This window comes from Lontra canadensis, unplaced genomic scaffold (assembly GCF_010015895.1).
Source record: "Lontra canadensis isolate GAN:19392208 unplaced genomic scaffold, GSC_riverotter_1.0 scaffold51, whole genome shotgun sequence".
Taxonomy (NCBI): domain Eukaryota; kingdom Metazoa; phylum Chordata; class Mammalia; order Carnivora; family Mustelidae; genus Lontra; species Lontra canadensis.
In genome coordinates this window covers 4,389,325-4,412,352 of record NW_022631045.1, presented here as the reverse complement: position 1 = coordinate 4,412,352, position 23,028 = coordinate 4,389,325, and the positions used below count along the sequence as shown (strand labels likewise).

The following is a 23,028-nucleotide window of genomic DNA, read 5'->3' as shown; positions in this document are numbered from 1 at the left end:
AACAGAGACACAGATGTACAATTGCTGCTTTAATTTCCCATTAGGGAGACCCATTAAATATAAAGCTTGTTTCATTAAACTTCTGTCACTTGTTGATTCTAGGTATGTTGGCTTGTTTTGTATTATATGGATTGTATGGATTACAGTTACATGTTTGATATAGAAAATATAACTTTTATATAATTAAACATGTGTTTTGTGAAATTTATACAGGTCATAAAGGATTGGCTTTCAAATTTGTATGTATGATGTAATATTCAATATGAAGTGATAAACTAATATTTTGATCTTGAAATTTTAGTATTTAAGCATAATTTTATTTTTGTATTTTGGCATATCCAGATTCTTTAAAACATTTAAAGCATTTTATTTTACAACTTTAAGATGACAAAAGGAAGGTCAGAGAGCTTGACTTACTCAAAATATAGAAGATGGAAGAACTAGGATTTGAAAGTGTGTTTTCTGATACTAGTAGGTCCTGTGTCCTTTTAGGAAAAGGTTTGTTTTTATTAAATTCCTATTACACTTATTATTCTTCATATTCAGTGATTCAGACTTTTAAATTTACCTTTGCCTGTTCTACCTGGAATATTATCCCCTCAAACCCCGCCCCTGCCCCTTGCCACCGTCCCCACCACCTCCCTCACGTTATCTCTGCTTTGAAAAAAAGAAATGCTACTTATGCCTAAAGAAATGGCCCACAGGTCACGTCCCTGTGAAGTTTCTCAGGTTCTCACAGGTATTTAACTCTTTCTCATTATTCCTTTAACACTTGGTTGACTTAATTATTTACATTGTTCTTTGATTATCTGTTTACATACCTTTTTTCTTGCTTAAGGCAGTAAACTACTTTATTTTTCTTTTATTTTTATTTTCTTTATTATACTTCTTTATTTTAGGTACCTAGTACCTAGCATGTAATAGATTTTATAAATACTTCTTAGAGGAATAAATACATGCTTGATATTTCTTTTTTTTGTTCTAAAAACAAAAAAGCTGATTAAAGAACTATAGTATGATTCTTTCCTTTATGGTTTATTTGTAAGAAACAGTTTCATTATAAGATTTCTTTCCTGCTTCTTCCTTCCCCCTCTTTGTTTTTGCTGTTTATAGAAATGAAGTGTCTTAATGAGATTATTAGTGTTTTCAGCATAAGTGGAAGTGGTGATTATTGGCTCACTAAAAAATATGGCTGAGAATACCTTAGTATTGATTGCTATACATCAAAAATCTTTTTCTTTTGTCTTCAGATTAATCTGGAGAAAATGTCTAGCTCTCCATTACAGTTTTTCTGATTTTTCTACTGAATAAAAGGAATAATTCCCTTTACTGCTTCTTGCTTCTTCCTATATTTTCTGGTTTTATTCCTAAGTCTTATGTACCTCAGTGAAATTGGGCTTCTAAAGTACTGTCTTTCAATGTCAACATAAAAAATAAAAAATAAATAAATAAATTATAGTCCTATTATCAACAAAACAAGATTCTTTGCAAGCAGGATTTTATTTAGACCTGTCTATTCTAGGAATATTTTTAAAAAGTTCATGTATTAACAGTTTTCCCAGCTGAAAATGGATGTAGGTTACAATCTTATTTTTTAAAAATCAAATTTAAATGATCCACTAAAAAAGTCAAATCTAAGGATTCAGATCTGCTTTTAAAGCTTAAAGGAAAAATTCTGAAGCTATATGAATTTCACTTCTTAAGAAGTTTCAAAAGAACCAGTGAAGTAGTTTTTATGTTTATTAAAACAGGTCTTAAAAAAAGAAAACCGACTTAGACTAGACATTTGCAAAATAGTTCATAGGGTTGTTGGGTGTTCTTTTATATGTGGGGCTTCCCGTTTTTGCCCCATTTGTGGCACTTGTGTTTCTCTGTGTTTGAATCAGAAAATACATGTATATATGTTGCTTTGAGCATAGTAAAGCCCAGAACACCACCAGTTAGCTCTGGCAGGTGAAAACATCACATAAAAATCGGTGAAAGGCTAAAGCAGACATAAGGAAACACTAATGTTTTATCATTTTAATGAAGAATTACAGTAAGTAAATATTTTTATTAACAAAAGACAGTGTCCTTTGATCTTGTGGCCTAATTTGACTTGCAATACAATATACTTTTTTTTTTTTTAATTTCTTTTCAGCGTAACAGTATTCATTGTTTTTGCACCACACCCAGTGCTCCATGCAATACGTGTCCTCCCCAATACCCACCACCTGGTAACACAATATACTTTTAATATGCGTTTAAATTATATTAATAAAGGACCATAGAAATAATTTATCTAAGTCTTTGGTTCTCAAGTAGCTTGTAACCTTGAGAGATGGGACATAGTAAATAATTATAGGATAACATGGAGAATGAGCTTTGTGTCTCCTCCTGCTGTGTTATGTATATTATTGTGATTAGCATTTGACTTAGGTGGTAGACTGTGCTGGCTCACAGGGCCAGACTGCGCCTTAGCCACTGTGTTTTCCCTGTCCCTCTCCCTTCTGCCTGAATCTGGCACCTAGGTCTCTATGAGAGCTGTTAAGTAAATTAAAGAATGTAGATAGTACTGATAGGATTTCTGAAGGCCATCTAGTATATAGGAAAAGACAATACAGGGAGACTTTACTCTTCTTCCTTGAAATGTTTATATTTGTAAAGAGAATGCTTTTTTTTTTTAAATCCCAATAAACTCTCTTGTTAAATTTCAATTCAAAGTTGGGGCGCCTGGGTAGCTCAGTTGGTTAGGCGTCTGCCTTCAGCTCAGGTCATGATCCCAGGGTTCTGGGATTGAGTCCCACATAGGCTCTCTGCTCAGTAGGGGGGTCTCCTTCTCCCTGTGTCTCAGCTCCCACTGCTTGTGCTCTCTTTCTCTTTCTCTCCCTCTGTCTCTGTCAAATAAAGAAAATCTTAAAAAAAATTTTCAATTCAAAGTCAAAATAAAAATTAAAGTGAAACAGAAGCTCTCTGGTTATTTCCATCTAGGTTAATCAGCTTTGCCCTGAAGAAACCTGCCTTTGGGTTTAGCTGTAGTTCTCCCCATCTCTACCCTCACCCCACGTTTTCCCTTTCCCTCTCATGTGTACTTAAAGATTGTGTTTAAAGTGCAGCATTTCTCCTACAACTCTTATCTTAGAGTAGGAGAGGTCACATTTTCTGTGCCTAATTGTTAGGGGTTGAGAGATAGTGGGAGATAGACATGGAAGGAGAGTGGCAGAAGTTTCTACTCCTGGTGTAAGATAACAACCTGTATTGCCCAACAACCTCACATTTTTATTTATTTTTAAGATTTTATTTATTTATTTGACACACAGAGAGAGGAGGTGCACAAGTAGGAGGAGCAGCAGACAGAGGGCAGAGAGAAGCAGGCTCCCGCTGAGCAGGGAGCCTGATGTGGACTCGATCCCAGGACCCCAGGATCATGACCTGAGCCAGAGGCAGCTGCTGAACTGACTGAGCCACCCAGGCGTCCCAACCTCACATTTTTAATGCAGACTATTTTGAGGGGAAACAATGTTTTCATTAAGATCATTAGATTAGATCAGGAAGCAACAAATATCGATGAGGATGTAGAGAAAAAGGAACCCTCACTGGTGGGAATGCAAACTGGTGCAGCCACTGTGGAAGACAGTAAAGAGGTTCCTCAAAACGTTGAAAATAGAACTACTCTATGATTCAGTAATTACGCTACTGAGTATTTACCTAAAAAAATACAAAACACTAATTCAGAATTGTTCAGAGGGACACAGGCACACCTATACTTATTATAGCATTATTTACAATAACCAAATTATGGAAGCAGCCCAAGTGCTCACCAGAAGATGAATGGATAAAGAAGTTGTGGTGTATGTATACAATGGAATACTACTCAGCCATGAAAAAGAATGAAATCGTGCCATTTGCAATGACATGGATGGAGCTAGAGAGATAATCTAAGCAGAGTAAATCAGAGAAAGGCAGATACCACATGTTTCACTCACGTGGAATTTAAGAAACAAAACAGTGAACAAAGAAAAAAAAAAAAGACAAATTACAAAACAGACTTGATAGAGAACAACCTGATGGTTACCAGAGGGGAGGTGGGTGAGATGGTGGGTGAAATAGGAAGAAAAAAAAGATAACTAGATGAGAAGCCTCATGAAGGCAGATGTTTTGGTTTACCACTTTATTTGTATTTTATTTGTTTTGTTTACCACTTTATAGCATCTAGAGCAGGGTCTTGGCATATTGTAGGTACTTAGTGGGTATTTGCTGATTGCGTAGAAAGGTGTAAGCGTGAGCTGAAGTCAGACATGTGCTCAAACTCTCTGAACACCTTGAGCATTCATTGGCAGGTATTCATCATGAACCATCTGTGTAAGATAAGGGGAGTATGGTGGTGACCGGGACCAGGTCCCTGCCCTCTTATGGTTGGTTCCCCCAGTCCTTGTATCCGTATGTAAATAAAGTGAGGTGGGTATCACTAATGGGACGAATAAATAACAGATAGCAAAGTATTTAGCAGAGGGCCTGGCACACAGAAATGGTAGTGATCGATTACTTTCTTCCACATATTTATTTTGTAATTTGTTATCATTTTTTAAGCTCTTTGAGGATAAGTGTCATGATTTTTTGTGTTTTTTTTAAAAACCTCAGTGGTTGGGGTTCCTGGGTGGCTCAGTTGGTTAAATGTCTGCCTGTGGCTGAGGTCATGATCTTGGGGTCTTGGGACAGAGCCCCGCATCGGGCACCCTGCTCAGTAGGAAGTCTGCTTCTCCCTCTGCCCCTCGCCCCTGCTTATCTGCTCTTTCTCTCTCACTCACTCAAAAAGATGAAATCTTAAAAGAAATTTAAAAATTAGTGGTTGTTATAAATCTTTAAGAATTAAAGTAGTATGTATGTTTTGCTTTATAAATTGTAAAATTTAGATGTGTGAGGTATAACTAACAAATGATAATGTAAATAAACCTTACTATGCTCTTTTACAATTTCTGGATATGTCTTTATGCGAAAGCATATTTAAAAGTCTAATAAGTGAGGTACACTTGGCTGGCTCAGCGGAGTGTGTGACTCTTGATCTTGGGGTTAGGGGTTTGAGCCCCACGTTGGGTATAGAGATTACTTAAAAATAAAATCTATTTTTAAAAAATCTAGTAAGAGCCTTTTTTATCTATGAAGGTGACTTTGAATTCTTGAACTTTCCAAGAGTAAGGCAAACCCATAAAGCAGAAAATACCTTTATTAATGCACCCTCCCTTGGTCAACTCGATGTTTTCATAGGAGCACCGCTCTTCTGGACATTTCTCTGGAAGGAAGTAAAGCTTCCTTAAGTGTTGGTGATAGTAGTATCTGTTAAGTGACCAAGAAATGTGCATCTGTCGTGAATATCCTTTCTTGACTGATTAACTAAATGAGCATCATCTATTCAAAATATGATTAAATGGTACTGACAAGATACAATCATCTGTACATTCATGTAGTTCCAGTGTTTCAGTTTCACTCTTATTCAAATGAATGTAGGACAGTTTTGATGTTCAGTTGAATAACTTGTAAGAAAGGTTATGTGCTAATGTCAATATCTTTTTGAAAATCTTTTTTTCTTGTTTACCCCTCTTCTTTTCACCTAAGGAAAAACAAAAGCTTGAAGTCAATTAGGTGAAAACAAAAACTTGAAGTAAATTAGTTAAGTGAATTTCCTTTTAAACAATTTTATAGCACTGTAGGCATTTTAAAAACCATCATTGAGAATCTCTATTATAAGTAATTAATGAAGAATTTAAGGAGGGTAGTGTACACATTGGTGCCTGGAAGCTATCCATGGAGCAGTCAAGCTGTGGAATGTCTGTTTAAGCTGTTCTCATCATTTTTGGATGGTAGTTACCAGATCCCACGTATGTGACTTGCATTGAGCTTTGTAACCATAGGGACCACACTCTGTTGTTGCAACTTGATTTGAAAACCTTCAGGAACTTTCTACCTCTTCCCAAATCAAACCTAAATACTACTCCCTGCCTTTCAAGTCTCCATAATTTGGTTTTGCTTTGCTTAGTTAACCACATTTTCCACCATTTCCCATTGACACCTCTTAGCTCTTGTGAAGCTGGTAATTTGATCAGTTTTGATTCGCGGCATTCACGTGTGTGCACATGCACTTTTGCACACATGCTATACTTTATTCTTTTGCCTTAATCTATGTCCTGCTACCTTCCTCTCAGATTGACTTTAGGTCCTTTGTTGTCTATGAGTGTTTCCTTAACCTGTTTGCCCATGCCCTCTTCTGAAATGGCTGTAGAACTGACCAGCTTTATGAGCATTTAATTTCCTACTACCTTTTTGGTGTTCTGAACTAGGTTATATCTTTCATGGGAACAAGGCCATTCATTATCTTTTTACATTTACCACAATACTGAGTTTGGGGAAGTGTAGTAAATATTCATCAATGTGTTACTACTAAGTCAATCAGTAGAAGCATAGTTTCTTTATGAAATGGAAGTTGTAGGAGTGCCTGGGTGGCTAAGTTGGTTAGGCATCTGCTTTCACTCAGGTCACGATCCCAGGGTCCAGGGATCAAGTTCCACATTGGACTCCCTGCTCAGCGAAGACTCTAAGCAGACTCCCTGTGCCTCTCCTCTCTTCTCTCCACCGCCCCCCCATCCACCTGCTTATGCTCTCTCTCAAATAAATAAATAAAATCTTCTAAAAGAATGGATGTTCGGATGTCTGGGTTGCTCAGTCGGTTAAGTGGCTTCTTTTGGCTCAGATCATGTATCCAGGGTCCTGGGATCAAGTCCTGGGATCAAGTCCTTGCTCAGTGGGGAGCCTGCTTTCTCCTCTGCCTGCTGTTCCTCCTGCTTGTATTTTCTCTCACTCTCTGACAAATAAATTTAAAAAATCTTAAGAGAAAATTAAAAAAATTTAAAAACTGGATATTGTGGGATCTTCTGATTAGCTCTAGATATACATCAGATAAGCATCGCAAAGTGTTTCCTCTCACCTAATGTAAGATGTTGATGCACTTCAGTTAACTGAAACAGATTCATATGATTTAAAAATCGAGTGAGCAATTATATTGTGAAATATAGAAGGGCCTAAAATTTTAATTATTTTGTATTATATTTATTTATTTATTTATTTTGTATTACAAATCTTTATATTTCTTATGAGGAATATTTAAAGTTTGCTTCTAAGATTTCTACAGTAAGAAGATAAAAAGCTACATGCATAATTTATAAATATTGCATATCTATATTTTATGTCTGTTACAGTACTAAGCTCCTGTCCATCTACTTTCTTATCTCTCATCTGTGGTTTTGTTGCGTCTAGTTTTTTGGTGCCATTGAATTTAGAATCTGAGGTGATTGCCAGATAGCTGTGAGGATAAAATGGGAAGAATCCCATTTTAAGGATCTTGACATGGAACACCAGAATTGTTTGATTAAATCTAGACTCTGTTAAGATAGTTTCCTATTATTTAAAGAAGAAAAGGGGTAGTGCTATGAAAAACGGAGGTCATTAGATCATTAGAGGTCTTCTCACATGTGGGGAGCAGTAAGTTTGTGTACAAGGAATCTTAAACTCCATCAAACTTGGTAACTTGGGAAAAGGTGAAAACATTTTACTTCTCTGGAGTTTATACTTGTAAGTCTGTTCCCACTGTGATTTTGAAAATGCCACAGGTATAAATGATTGTGATCATCTAAGAATGTATGGAGAGATCTGGATTGAGCATGGCAGTGAGCACAGAGAGAAGTCTGAGAAAGGGTAGTGCATACGGGGTTGGGATGGGAGGATGGGACAGGGCTAATTTTGGCTTCTTTAATATTGGGGTGAGGTCAGGGGACCATGAAGACTATAAAATGCAGAAATGCTGGAATACCTCTTTTTTCTTTTTAAAGACTTTGTTTATTTATTTGACAGAGAGAACACAAATAGGCCGAGTGGCAGGCAGAGGGAGAGGGAGAAACAGGCTCTCCGCTGAGCAGCGAGCCGGACATGGGGCTCAATCCCAGGACCCTGGGATCATCACCTGAGCCAAAGGCAGCTGCTTAACCGACTGAGTCACCCAGGAGCCCCTGGAATAACCCTTTCTTAGTTGGGTGTGAAGAATAGTAATATGGCAGAGGTATTCTTTTAAACTTGGTCCATGAAATATTCTTGTTCACTCTTTCAGTCCTTATTCTGTTCAGTTATTCTGCTTTACAAATCTGACCAGCCTTTCACAACACAAGGAAGAACCCCACTAATCCCTGTTCGTGGGTTTGAACTTTTTCCTGTAAGTAGTGAGGTAGTTTTGAGTAAAGAGGTAAGTTGCTGATATTTTTTATTTGTGTTAAGCTGTTCCTTTGACTGGATGAAGAAAGCCTGGAGGGAAGCTAGGGTAAAGGTGGTAAACTGGAGGGACAGTGAGTCTCTCCTTCTTCCATAAGAAGTCAAACTTCTTATGACAATACAGTTTCTTCTGGAAGAGTGTTGTGTGGGAGTTGGAGGTGGGGGGAGGCATAGCATGTAGCAAAATCTCCTGAGGGACTTTCAAACTACCTGTCCCTGGCTTTTCTCCTGCAGTCTGGACCAGAGTGAAACACTGTTACTGATGGAAACCTGCTGTGTGTTCAGGTGGGGGAACCATTGTTCTAGCATCTTCTAAGAGGACGAATATATTAACTGGGGAATAAACAACCCCAGAAACGAAACAGAATTTCCCTGCAAGTTGACTCTTGAGAGATTTTCTGGCTTTGCTGATAAGCCCATTGGAGCATGTTTGTGTTTCCTGGACAGGTGTGTTTCTGTCAGAGTTCAGGTTTTGGGTGCTGGAGGGAAGAAAGTTCCTTCAGTTTATCTATATAATAAAAAGCACCCATTAATGACATTTTGATAATTATCACTTTCAACTTTTTTTGAGAAGGGAAAGGAGTTAATTTTTTTTTTTTTTTTTTTTTAGGACCAAGGTTAAAACACTATCTGATTACTGTTGGCTATCTCGCTTTGGTTTTAAATTCTCTCATTTGCAGAACACGTACAGAAAAAGGGTTAATCTTGAGACCGCAGGTATTGACAGGTCTAGGTATGTGGTCTGTTTGGCTGTTTTGCAAGGAGCTGTGAATGCTCCCTGAGTGTAACCTGACACCAGGTAGGCCGGGGTGGCCAAGGATGGAAGTGGAGAACAATGTGGAAGAACCAGAATTTCAGGTCTAGGCAGTGAGTAATTGCAGCCTGCCCTCAGAGTCCTGGAACTGAACATCTGGGTGTCAGCAGAAAGACGCAAGCACAGAGAAGTCAGCCTCTTGGCTTGATCATATTGACTGTGTGTGTGTCTGTTTTTACCTTACAGTGCTTGAGGTAAGATGAGCTTCTTCATGTTTTCCACGGCCTGCTTCAGTTTTGCTTATGTCACTGGAAGCCTGACCAAAAACACCAGTTTGTGCATCATTCACACAAAAGTAAAATTATATTTTTCAGAAAGTTCTAGGCACTTCAGTTTCCCTTCCCCTTCTCCCCCACCCCAAACTGCAGGAAAGGTGCTTTAGGCAGAATAGCTATTTAGAAGATATTGGTACTAGTATGGTTTCAAGGACATATTTTTAAACTTCTCCTAAATTTTCTTAAATCCTTTGAATATTTTTGAAATAAAAGGTAGGGACATAGAAAGTTTTTCTTTTTCATTTTTTGAAACATTTTCTTTTTGAACTAAATATGAGACCCCTCAGTGCATTGGGGAATGATTTATTCCTCTTGTGACATTGACTTGTATCTTTTTCACTTCTGTGTTGTGTATAGAGTACACGAGTTAGTGCTAATGCAGTGAGATTTATTTTGCAATTGGTGCCCCTTTTTGTTCTTTCTTTCTTATTCACTAGGAACTGAGAGACCAACCATGCTTGTTTGGGGAAGTTCAAATCTGGTTACTTAACTGTAACTACATTTTGGTGTGTTTTTTAAATCATTTTTTCCATATTCACATTTTTAAAAATTTAAGTGATAGAAATACTGTATTCAAAGAATTAGCAAGAATAATATTAGTTAAAATTTGTTTTCAAGTATTTTCATTGATTATTAAGTTGTGGTAGCTTTTTATGAAAAGGTTTCTAAAGGGGCACCTGGGTGGCTTAGTCCCTTGAACATCTGCCTTCAGCTCAGGTCATGATCCCAGGGTCCAGGGATCTAGCTCTGGGTCAGGCTCCCTGCCCAGAGGGGAGTCTGCTTCTCCTTCTCCTTCTGTGTGTATGTGTTCTCTCTCTCTCTCTCTCTCTCTCTCTCGCAAATAAACAATCTTTGGAAAAAAAAAGGTTTATTAATGTTTTCACTCTCTTGGCTGAGTGAAGGTAAAGCAAATGGTATGATACGATAGAGCTTAGGAAAAAATAATAATAGTAAAACTTTAAGATTTAAAACAATAACAGAAATCTACAAACTCCTGTACTTAAAGTTGTTCCAGGTAAAAATATGATTAAAAATGATTTACTACGTATCAGAAGTTTGCACAGAATAGTGTAGAGATCACTGCATATCCTTGTGTAAAAGATTTCTTTGTTTCCAGATACTCTGCTAAAGAACAATACTGATGAGATTCTATTAATGTAAATACAGGGGCATGAGTAGAGAATGGGGCTGGGAACTTGGGCCTCCTTGCTTTCTTTGCCACTAACTTTCTTTGTGACCTTGGACAAGTCAGATAGTGCCAGGCCCAAATTCTTTAGCTGGTCAGTGACTGTGTTGATTTATGTAATCCTTAGGGTTTTTTTCAGCTTTAAAATTGTGTAATTCCACACTTTTTAGATTGAGAACAGACAGGCCCTGGGATGATTGTACAGAATATATCTTGGTACCGCCGATTTATTGTTTTCATTTCTTCTGGAAGCTAATGTGTAAAGCATTCTACTGTATTAGAAAACACATGAAAAGTCCTGACTGTAGTATATCACACAAGAATCCCAGTCGTTACAGTTTATGAGTTTATTGCTTGCTTCTCATTTTAATTTACCTAGCTTTTTTTTCCTCTTACTTTTCTTATTTGATTTCTTTTCATTTCTACTGTGTTTCTTCTAAGGTAATGGTTTTTCCAAATATGCTTGCTTTTCTTATGTTGTGTATGTCTATATGTTGAAAAGGGCCTTTTATTAGGTTATCACTTCATATAAAAATATTTTCTGTTCTGATATTCGGCATCTGGTGTCTGGAGTTACTATAGAATTCCAGTTCTTGGGGCGCCTGGGTGGCTCAGTGGGTTAAGCCTCTGCCTTCGGCTCAGGTCATGATCCCAGGGTCCTGGGATCGAGCCCCGCATCGGGCTCTCTGCTCAGCAGCGAGCCTGCTTCCCTTCCTCTCTCTCTCTCTGCCTGCCTCTCTGCCTACTTCTGATCTCTGTCTATCAAATAAATAAATAAAATCTAAAAAAAAAAAAAAAAAAAAAGGCCAGTTCTTTAATTACTTTCAACTTTATAAACATGCATATATACATAAATGTAAGCACTGTCTGCATATTTTATTAAAGGTAATCTTTCAATCACCCCATTGCTCTAAGCTATTTGTACCTCCTTTGGGCTAGAATTGTTCAAAACATTTTTGTCATACTTTTTGTTTACTAATTTTCCTTTTGAGTGTAATGAGTTGGTGACCTGGTAACTTCCAAAGGGTAGCAATTATTTGTTTTTAAATATCATTATGAATTAATAGGTTTTTAGACCCTTGTGTTTAGAACCCCTTTGAAGGAAACTTAAATCTATGTTCAATCAGGGATTAAAAAAGCAGGTATGAGAAGTTAAAAGCTGATTTTGATTGTCATGTTTTTATAATAACCGAAATATTTTATAATAAATTAAACAAAATAGACTGAGTTGGTTGTAGGAGCCATCAATGCTGCTGAGGGTTTGTGTTTACAATCAGTAAATTCATTTTGTTTGGAACAGGGGCATAATGGAACTCTGTGTTAGGGGAAACTTGCCAGACAGGGTGAGGTCCGAGCCTAGAAGCAGCTGGATTTATCAAGTAGGTGCCAAATTTTCAGGCGCTGGGATAGAATTATACTTTTGTTGATAACGGGCTGTATAGTATTCTCTGTTGGAGTCTAGCAAATAGCTGTGGTCAAGGAGATTCCCAAAGAGTATGGAAATGAGACTTAAGGACGAATCAGTCACGTGGCACACACCTGTTACTCGTCTCTTGCATTGTGCGGAAGCTGTATTGAAGCTAACGTTTATGGAACAGAAGTTATCTGCCAGGCATTCTGTACATGGAGTTTGTATCCCATCTTCACAGCAACTCTGGATGTTGGTGTAATATTTTCTACCCATTTTACAGAAGGGGGACACTGACATAAAGTATCTTGTCCAAGGTCACAGTGCAGAAGATTCAAATCCAGGTGGTCTGACTCCAGAGCTTGTGCTGTTTAAACTGTTTTTGCGTGCTTTATAATTTGACCATAACTCTGCAGCTTATTTTGGCGATAAAAAAGTAGGAACCTTATTGTTGAGACCCTCCTGTGGCATGTCTCCTGGGACAAGAAGAATGTGATCCGATCTAGTTTAAAGACCCGAGAGCCAACTTGGGGAGTTTTTGCTATTCAATGGTTGTTCAACTAGGTGACTTTCCATAGTTGAGCAAATAAGGTAGCTGTTTATGCCTGTATTGGATAAACGGTGTTCACTTATATTTTTTCTTGTTATTTTATAAAGACTAAGTGACACTTTGAAAATGAAGTAGGTTTGAGAATTACTAATGACGCAGCATGTTCCTGAATATCATACATATAGTTGGTGGTTATAATACTTAGAGTTAACTGAAGACCTTGTAATTTGTTAGGTGAAAGCAAAAAAACACCTTTTTCTCTTCATTCTGAGTACTCATGTCTTTTTTCATACTAGAGCAACTTTGAGAAATAAAATGTAAGTTCCATTTGAACATGTTTTAGACACATTGACTCTGAGGGGCACCGTTGTGAACTTCTCTAATATAGTGACTGGATTTGGAGATGAGGAGCTGAACTTGAGATGGAAATTTTTCCCCCCAATTTGATATATATATGTATTTACTTAGAAATCTGTGTTTCAAGCTATCAGAGCACAGAGGACTTGGGTAGTTTTAGAGGCTGGGCTGTGTACTCTTGCCCTGGGCAGAGTCCTGATTTGGGAGGTGAGGGGTCTCTTTGCAGAGGTGTTAAGCCTTCAGATAGTGAGACCTTGGGCACAGGGACTCAATTCATTCATGAAAAACCAAATCACTGATCTAGATATTCAGTCTCTTCTATTACTGAAAAGATTGTGATGCAATGGAGCTTTGTTCTTTAAGTATCTCTAATATGTTTGGGTGATGCCTCTAGATCCAGAATCAGGAAATTGCTTCCCAAGATCCCTCTTGGTGCCATAGGTTATATAACTACTGAGAGAAGAAGGCATGGGAAGGAGAGAAGACAAGAGGATCAGAGACCTGATTAGGCCAGTAAAGTAATTCCAAAGCCTTTCTTACACATTTTCAGTTTGTGAACTTCTGTATAAAAATGGGCAAAAGCTACCCACCAGACTGAAGGTGTCTCTGTCTGTCCTAACAACTGGCTTAGTGATCATGGACACTCATTTCAGTTGTGGTTTATTACCTGGGTGTTAGTGTGTATTGAAGGGTGTGGGTATGTTGATTGCTTGAACTTATTTTTGACATTTTTGAACATTTATTAACACATAATAGTGTGGAAATGCTAAGAAAAGGTATACGATTGCCGTGGAAAAGAAAGTGAAACTTAACTTTACATAGATGTGTTCACATTGGTCACTGGTAGAGAGTCACTTTGTATTTACAAATAAATGGATTTGGAATGGGCCTTTTGGAATCTATACCTTTTACAGAGAAACTTTTGTTACCAGGAAACATCCTTGATTGTGGTTATACTTTCTTTTTAAAGATTCTATTTATTTGAGAGAGAGAGCGCAAAAGCAGGGGGAGGGGCAGAGGGAAGAGGGACAAGCCGACTTCCCTCTGAGCAGGGAACCAGGCACAGGCTCAATCGCTGGACCCTGAGATCATGACCCAAGAGCCCCCCTGGCACCTCAGTATAATCCTTTTTACATTACTGTGGGCACACAGGTTTGTGAGGTACAGAAGGTATTTTTAGACAGTGGTTACTTCCCCAGAGAAGATTTGCTGTATTTTGCTCCCTGGCATATTGTTTTCAAAATAGCAGGCACTCAAACATTTATTCAGTTGAATTAAGGAGACATAATTTTCAAATGTGAAACAATTTGCAGTTAGTGCTAACTTAGCGGACCGGAAGTGCTGTATTTCTGAAGGGAGTGATTCCAATAGGTGGAGGTGTAGAGATTTGGGAGGTTTATGAAAGAAACGGGACTTGATACTTGAGTGAGATAGATGTGAATGGATGCTGAGGAGGGAGAGGTATTCTGGGAATGGGGAATAAATAGTATTTAAGAAGAGAGGCAAGAATGAATACAGTCTGTGTGAAGGAACATAAGAAGGAGACACGTAGGTGGCCAGTCAGTTAAGTGTCTGCCTTCGGCTCAGGTCATGATTCCAGGGTCCTGGGATGGAGCCCTGCATTAGGCTCCCTGCTCAGTGAGGGGTCTGCATCTGCCTCTCTCTGCCCCTCCTCCCTGCCTTTGTTCTCTCTCTCTCAAACAAATAAAATCTTTTAAAAAAGTGGGGGAGACCATAAGAAAGCAAGTACAGTACAGAAGAATGAGATTGGGTAATAATTTAAGGGGAAAGATTGTAAGTAACATTTGTCCAAAGCCAAATGTTTGTCTTATGCTTATATGTCTGTCCATGTTCAGTTTAGGTCAATGCATTGTTTTCCCCTCTAGTTATGGTACATTGCTGAAAAACTACTTGAATGCACTAAAAATAAAAATGCTTTTCTAGTACTGGAGTTGAACTCGTTATAGAAAGAGGTGGGGTGGAATAGATGTGGGAGACTGCTGGGTTAGAATCAGTTCAATGAATAGAAGTAGCACCTGAGTTGGATTCTTAAACCTTATTTTATTTTGGTTCCCAGTTAGGAAAATTACAGTTATCCATGATGACCCATAGGGTCCAGAGTATATAGGGAATCAGCTTTACTGAAATTAGGAAATTGACTATTTGATTCGGCTGGCATATGCTAGTTGGATTTAAGTTTTCAGGGAAACTAATTGACCAGCTCAGCTTCATTCCCTAATTTGTCTCTTTGAAACTAAAATTGTAAATGCTGTTTCCAAGTAGTAGATGTAATTTAATGTGGTAATTTTTGTAATCTTTCATTTCATATCACATTTATAGCCATAAACATACACAGTATTTCATAAAATTGTGATGAATTAAAAAATTTTTCCTTCTACTTTTGTAACTTTTTTTTTTAAATAGGAAACATCTTTGACAGGCACTTTTTAAGCATTTCTCCCTCCACTGCGAAATTGTTTTCACTCTTAAGTTGCGTTTCTGTTTTTCTACTATTGTAAAGTGCAGTTCTTTGCATGTTTTAATTTGCCATGACGTGGTCAAGTGCCGTTTCCTTCCTGTTGCTTGCAAGCCTGTGCTAGAGATAAGGATACATTTCAGTGCATTAAAAAAGAAGCCACTGAAGACAGGCTTAAGCATGGTAAAACATTCTACTTATCAGAAACCTTTTTAAAGAACAGAAAGAATGGACTTTAATATCTGTTTATTTTTTAAAGCTCTTAAAATAGTACTTACTAAACTTTAAAGTATTAGACAGATTTAAATTCTTATGTATATTAGGCATAACAGGGTACTGTATGTGTTTCTCCTAAGGCAAAAAATATACAGATGAAATTACTCATGGAGTAGCAATTCCTGTGCGGTTTGCTGGGTTACTGGCAAGAAGGAAATTGTTTATATGTCCTTTATTGCAATTACAAACCTAGTTATTGCTGGGTGGATTTTTTTTTTTTTAAGTATTTGGTACTTTAACTATAGTTTAACTGGGGTGAGGGAAGAAGAGAGAATGGCTGCACTTTGAGAAATGAGAAGCGATTTTATCTTAGCAAGAATGAAATTTTTGAAGAAAATACATATCCAACTTAAAAAGAAAAAGCCTGTGTTCATCAGTCATGTTAGTTTTGTTTAAAAACATTAACAAAAAACACATTGGAGATACTGTCCTCAATATTTATTGTTATATTCTAAATGGGTATGATTGCTTTTTTCATAACTAACTTAAACTTCTATTTTTCAGGCCAAGAAGCTCTAGACAAGAAAAATTTCAGAAAAATTGCCTCTGTTTGACTAAAATACCAGTGAACCAAGAAAATTTGAAGCGCCATCCCTAAAGAAAACCTGGTTTACAGTAACTTCACAGACTTAGCTGAGGGTTTTTTACCCAAATTGGTCACTGGATTCTGCTGCCTCATACTTGAACCTGCTTGGAATTTTTCTCATGTGGATCTAAGGGGAATGCTTTATTATGGCTGCTGTTGTCCAACAGAACGACTTAGTATTTGAATTTGCTAGTAACGTCATGGAGGATGAACAACAGGTATGAAACCCAGAGAAAATTGGATTTTTATAAGTTTATTATTATTCTTCTTCCATTTGCAACAGAAAATTATTTACTTTAAAAGACAGTAGGAGAAACTTTATTAATGTAAAAATGTAGATACTAAAAATTTGATGATAATTGTGATCCTGTGTTTTAAGTACTAGTTAATTTGTCAAAGAGTTTAATCCTTAGCTTTGATGTGGGACAAGGAAGTAATAATTTCAGGGTTAAGCTTTTTTTTTTTTTTTTTTTTTTTTTTTGTAAAATGAGACTTAGCAATAAATAAAATACCTTAAGTAATTATTTCACTTAAGTGATTTGAAAAGTTCTATATGACATACCAACAAGACATGTACATTTTTTTGGTAATACAGGACTTGTGGTTGTATTAGTTGCTTGCAGTTCTGCAGTTTAAATGCATGTGGTTAATTAGTATTTATAATCCTGGGCTAGTTTTTCAAGTGGATGGAGAGATGTTAGCAGTCCCATAATCATGTATTGCTTCAGTCCAAAGCACATGATTCTGAGGAAGTCACTTAACTTCTCCAGGTCTAGATTGCATCATCTGTTGAATGGGAGGATCGAACTGAAGAATTTCTAAGTTGGCTTTCACTGAGCTTATGTTCATGATATTCCAGTTACTGTTTCTAGAATGGGAAGAAGATCCAAGAAACATTGAGAAAAAGGATCTAAGTTAATTCTAGTCTCCCTGCTCCTCTGCCCCACCCCCACTTCAGGGGGTCTCGCTAGAGGTTCCTGGGACTTTACAATTTATTTCATTTTATTTTTAAAATTTTTTAAAAGATTTTATTTATTTGTCACAGAGAGAGAAAGAGATCATAAGCGGGCGAGAAGCAGTCAGAGAGAGAGGGAGAAGCAGGTTCCTTGCTGAGCAAGTAGCCCAGGACCCTGGGATCATGACCTGAGCCAAACACAGACACTTAACCGACTAAGCCACCCAGGAGCCCCTAATTTACGTCATTTTAGATAGGTTATGTGAAGATGTAAGACATAATTGGGAGAAATGCTGTGTTAGACTCAGTATACTGGCAAAAACATTTTGAGGGCGTTTAGGTTTAAAATATGCTGAATAAATTGATTTAGATACTGAAATAAGCCTAATCCCAAATATCTAACATTAATAGGCCAATTACAATGTATCATACTTTTATTCTAGAAACATAGTTATGACAGAAAATAAAATTGATTCTTACTTTGGGTGGGGCATTATATTTCATTGCTGTTTGTATTGTCTGTTGAGGTGACAGGATTAAAAATTTCTAAGTAAACCTACAAAATATGAGAATTTGCATTGAGGTACCTTAAAATCAAGATGAGCTTTGGCTGGGAAGGAAAAAAGTTTGAGGGGGAGGATTGCTTGGTCCCAATTAAAAATATTAATGGGTACATGGATTTAATCTAGAGACAATAGAAAGGATATTTTAGGAAAGAAAGTATTTTGAATTTGCTTTAAAACAGAATATTTCTCTGTATGTTAAGGTTTGCAAACTGTGTGTTTACTGTACAGCCCTTGTGATGAAAGAGTCCAGGCTCGCTGTGGTGAGGTTTGTTCTCTGTGTGGCCACAGAGGACAGAGCTCGAGGCCACTCACTGGTGTGCTCTGTGCAGTGACTTTGACACTCTTCTGACTGTGAGAAACACATTTTACATCATGGTGCAGTATTCGTACCCATGTCTACATAGCCTTAAAACTAGTTTTGCGCTTAATCTGTGTGATGCGCTTAATTTATCTCACAGAGGTTGTTAATATAGTCTTTGAATAGGGAAATGATGCTTAAGCATAACATCAGAGTGCTCATACGTGTTTTTTTCTTGTTATTTTCATCAAAATGCGTGTATACATTGTTATATATATTTGCTTTCTGCAGGTATTATTAAAAGGACTTTACAAATATTAGACCTGAGACAAATAGCATTATCCCCCTTTTATGATGAGGAAAATGAGACAGAGAGAGGTTAAACGATTTCCTTGAAACCCTAAAGCTAGTCAGTAGTGGAGTTGCAATTTGCACCCGAGCAGTTTGACTCTCATTAGTGTTACTCTTCCACTGAGTTTATATAATAATTCACTGGTTTATAATCAATGTCACAACTTGGCAGGTTTAGCGTTGTCCAGCCTATGGCCATGAGCACAGCAAACTTCACTGATCATATGGGGCAGATCCAGTCGTGTCAGTCTTACTATTAGCATCATGGTTCTACTTCCTGGTTTGCTTGTTAGATTTGTTGTGGTTTTAAGATTTATTTATTTATTTTGAGAGAAAGTGAACAAGCCTGGGGAGAGGCAGGGGGAGAAGCAGATTCTTTGCTCGATCCCAGGACTCAGGGATCGTGACCTGAGCCGAATGCAGAGGCTTAACTGGCTCAGGCCCCCAGTTAGATTTTTTTTTTTTTGATCTAAAAGTAATAACATGCCAATTGCAAAAGAAGGCACCTAATATAAAAATATGTTTTACCCTTCCTGCCTAATCCATTTCTCCCCAAAACCAAAAGACACCATTATTAACATTTGATGTTAATTTTTTAGACAAAGACCCCCGAAAAAGAACACTGTATGTACATACAAACCTACATAAAGAGGTTGTTTTTAAGATACAAATGAAAGTATGCTAAACCTTTTTTGTGACTTACTTTCACTTACTGTATTGTAAATATGTTTGTGTGTGTGCTGGCTCTGCATCACCTATTTTTTATACATGATGGCTGATCGTTATTAGTTTACCAATCTTTGATCATGGACAAGACAGACTTACCAGTATTTTGCTCTTATAAACAAGATTGCAGTGGACGTCCTCATTTGGGAGGCAATAGACCTATAGTAGTTAAGAGCTCAGATGCTGGAGTCAGAACATCTGGGTTTGACTCCTTGCGCCGCTTATTACCTCTGTGACTTTGGACAGATTACTTAACCACTCTCTGCCTTGGTTTCCTTATCTGCAAGATGGGAATGATAATACCAGACCCTATATTGTAGGGTTATTGTGAGAATTAAGTGAGTTGATCTATATAAAGTTCTTAGAACCATCCCTGATCACTCTTGTTTCGTTATTGTACACACACATGTGTATCTTTGTACACTTGTATGATTATTTCATTAAGATTTCTAAAAGATTTACTGAGTTTACTCATTGTATACTGAGCATAAAATACTACCAAATTGTTCTTCAAAAAGTCTGTTTCTACTACCACTAACAGTGTATGTCCCAAAGTGTCACTAACAGAAAGCCTTTTTTTTTTCCCCCTTTTGGTAAGTCATTTGGGTGAAAATGATATTCTACTATTTTAATTGGCATTTCCTTGATTGCTAGCAATGAGATTGTTAGGTTGTTCTTTATTTACTATTCATTTGAATTTCCTTTGAATTACCTTTTAATCTTCTTTTGCCCAGTAATTCTTTATATATTATGAATAATGCATTGTCTTCTAACTCATTCATTGTATAGTTAATGGTTAGCTTTCTTTGTGACATAGAGTGCAGATATGTTTTCCCTATCTGGTATCCTCTTTTAACAATATGATATCTTGTACCCTTTAGCATTTTAATTATATATGTCATAAAATCTACCAGTATTTCCTTTTTTGTTTGTTTCTGCTTAGGAAAGCTTCCCTCACACTAATATTAAATATTCTTTTTATATCTTCTTCTAGTTTATGCGTTTAACTCCTCAGTATATATGGAATGTATTTTAATAAAATGTGAAGTATAGGGATCTGATAACTGCCTTCTTCCACCAATGGGGATGTTGGCTCTTCATGATTTGTGGAGTATTTTATGATTTTCACACTTAAGACTGCCATCTCTGTTATACTAAATTACCACATGTACTTTAGTTTTGAACTTGCTAGCGTATTTTATTCGATTTAACTTGTTTTTATTATGCTACTATCACATTGCTTTCAATAGTATCACTTTATAGATTTGAAATCTGATAAGATATCCTCTCTCCTCTGCATTAAAAAATTAGTATAGTGTTTTGAATGACTTTTAGAATCAGCTTCTTTTTTTTTTTTTTTAAAGATTTTATTTATTTATTTGACAGAGAGAGATCACAAGTAGATAGAGAGGCAGGCAGAGAGAGACCGAGAGAAGCAGGCTCCCTGCTGAGCAGAGAGCCCGATGCAGGACTCGATCCCAGGACCCTGAGATCACGACCTGAGCCGAAGGCAGCGGCTTAACCCACTGAGCCACCCAGGCGCCCCTAGAATCAGCTTCTTAAGTTACATAAAACTGTTGGGATTTTAACTTTTCAAATTTAAAAAATATTTGTGTCATTTGAAATAATTCTGTTGGGGGCACCTGGGTGGCTCAGTCGGTTGAGCAGCCAACTCTTAATTTTGACTCGGGTCATAATCTCAGGGTCTTGGGATCTAGCCCCAGGTCAGCCTCCATGCTTAGCTTCCTCTCCCTCTGCCCCTCCCTTCACTGGTACACACATGCTCCCTCTCTCTATCCCTCTCTCTCAATAAATAAATAAATCTTGTAAAAAATAATTCTGTTTTATGATCCTGTATTGGTTTGGTTGGTTCTTTACAAAATCACTGAAGACACCAGATTAGAATACATTTCCTGTTTTGAGTTACGGTCTGTGGTTATAAATGTCATCTAAAGAAACTGACACCATTAAGGTCTGGTTGCCACCACCTTGATTGTCTTCCCTTGTATCGATTTGTACTCTTTTCAAAATTGCTGGAAGAACTCCTTTGGGCAAAGATGGGTGTGGGAAGATGGTAGTGTTGGAAAGGAAACACCATTATTGGAGCTGACAAGCCACTTTTAAAAATCTACCCTTGATGTCTGTTCAAAACTGGGAATATTTGTAGCTGACAACGACGTTCTTCTGTGGGAGAGCAACACAGTCAGTATTGAATTGCAGTAGGTACTTTTATTTGAAGGTGCATTGGTTTGATCTTATTAAACAGGTATGTTTGCCTGGGGAATGAGTGAGAATAAGAAGAAATCTGAAGGCTGTGGATACGAGTTTGTAAAGAGAAGGAAACTTGACTGTATGCTCATATAGCCCAGAAGTTAATTTAATGAAAAAGAACTGGTAGTTTGATGCATTTTGTAATTTTGACGTATTATGTTATATGGTTTTTCAGTTGTTGGTTCTAAAAGTAGAACCTAGCAAATCATAGTTATTTATGCTTAACAGACTTAGCTCACTAGGGAGAAGCTTGGTGACAAGCATGGGAAAGTGAAACAAATATTTTTATAGAATCCTATCAACATAAGATGGTGGTCTTATGACATTCCTTAGAGTATAAATTAGTTTGCTCTGACTGTTGATTCCTAGAGGCTAAAGGATAAACAGTACTTTGCTGGCTTTTTAACAAGACACCCAGTAATTGTCATACAGTGTTTGAGAATCACTGTGTTCTAACTTTGGGAAAGCTTCAGTGTGGAAGTTACATTAGAACTGCATTTTGCAGGTATAGGGGCTCCTGGGTGGCTCAGTGGGTTAAAGCCTCTGCCTTCAGCTCGGGTCATGATCCCAGGGTCCTAGGATAGACCTCTGCATTGGGCTCTCTGCTCAGCAGGGAGCCTACTCACCGCCTCCACCCCCCCACCCGCCGCCGGCCTGCCTCTCTGCCTACTTGTGATCTCTGTCAAATAAATAAGTAAAATCTTAAAAAAAGAGAGAGAGAGAGAGAGAGAGAGAACTGCATTTTGCAGGAAGGCTCAGTTTATCGGACAGATTGAAGGGGCAGAAGTGTCTGGGAACAGTAGAATGTACCAAAACTTTTGATGGATTTTTCTTGACTATATAGTCAGTCTAACCACCTTAACTTATGGTTAGAAGCATTTCATAGTGTGACTGTTTCATGCTTTTTTTTTCTTGTACTACATTGATTTTGCCAGCCTACATTAATTTTCCCAAGTGCCTTCCTGCTTGGTCTCCCACATTCATACCTGTTGCCTATATAAGTTCTAATCTCTTTCAAGAGCTTAGGACAAGACCTACTAATTCAGGAGTTTTTTTGTTTCCTTCTTTTTCTTTCTTTTCAAAGATTTTATTTATTTTATTTATTTGTCAGAGAGAGAGCGCATACATACCCAAGCACACATGAGCATGAGCAGGGGGAGGGGCAGAGGAGGAGAGAGGCTCTCACTGAGCAAGGAGCCCGATGAGGGACTCCATCCCAGAATCCTGGGATCATGACCTGAACCGAAGGCAGGCACTTAACCAACTGAGCCACCCAGGTGTCCCTAATTCCAGGAATTTATCCTAAAATCATTACTTCAGGAATTAACAAAGTTTATCCTGTTATTTCTACATCACTTATTGTCAGTGTCATACATTTGCCACATTAATTTTTCATACATACATTAATGATTTTCCTGGATAAATGCTAACTACTTGAAGAAAAGGATTACTTTTCCCCCTCCCCTTTATATCTTCCAAAGCATTTAACATCGTAATACCTTTATTGGTTGAGTCTTCTTACAGACTTTGTTAATCCTGTTGATAAAATAACGTGGGATATATATATGCTCGGTTATGGCCCTTATCACATCAGTAGACATTTGAATAAGAGGTAATGTTCTGCCCCAAACCCTCTCGACT

General features: G+C 37.4%; 1 protein-coding gene across 4 annotated transcripts in view; it reads left to right on the top strand.

Moving 5' to 3' along the window:
• ELF1 (E74 like ETS transcription factor 1) overlaps nt 1–23,028 on the top strand; it is a 106,756-nt gene that overhangs the window by 45,028 nt on the left and 38,700 nt on the right. For 3 of the 4 annotated variants that reach the window (XM_032873923.1, XM_032873924.1, XM_032873921.1), the window contains one exon: nt 16,139–16,438. In XM_032873923.1, the coding sequence (XP_032729814.1) occupies nt 16,367–16,438 (72 nt within the window). In that variant the 5' untranslated portion in view covers nt 16,139–16,366. Of the gene's footprint in view, nt 1–15,458; nt 15,542–16,138; nt 16,439–23,028 lie in introns of those variants that run through there. The other variant, XM_032873922.1, reaches the window with a different exon arrangement.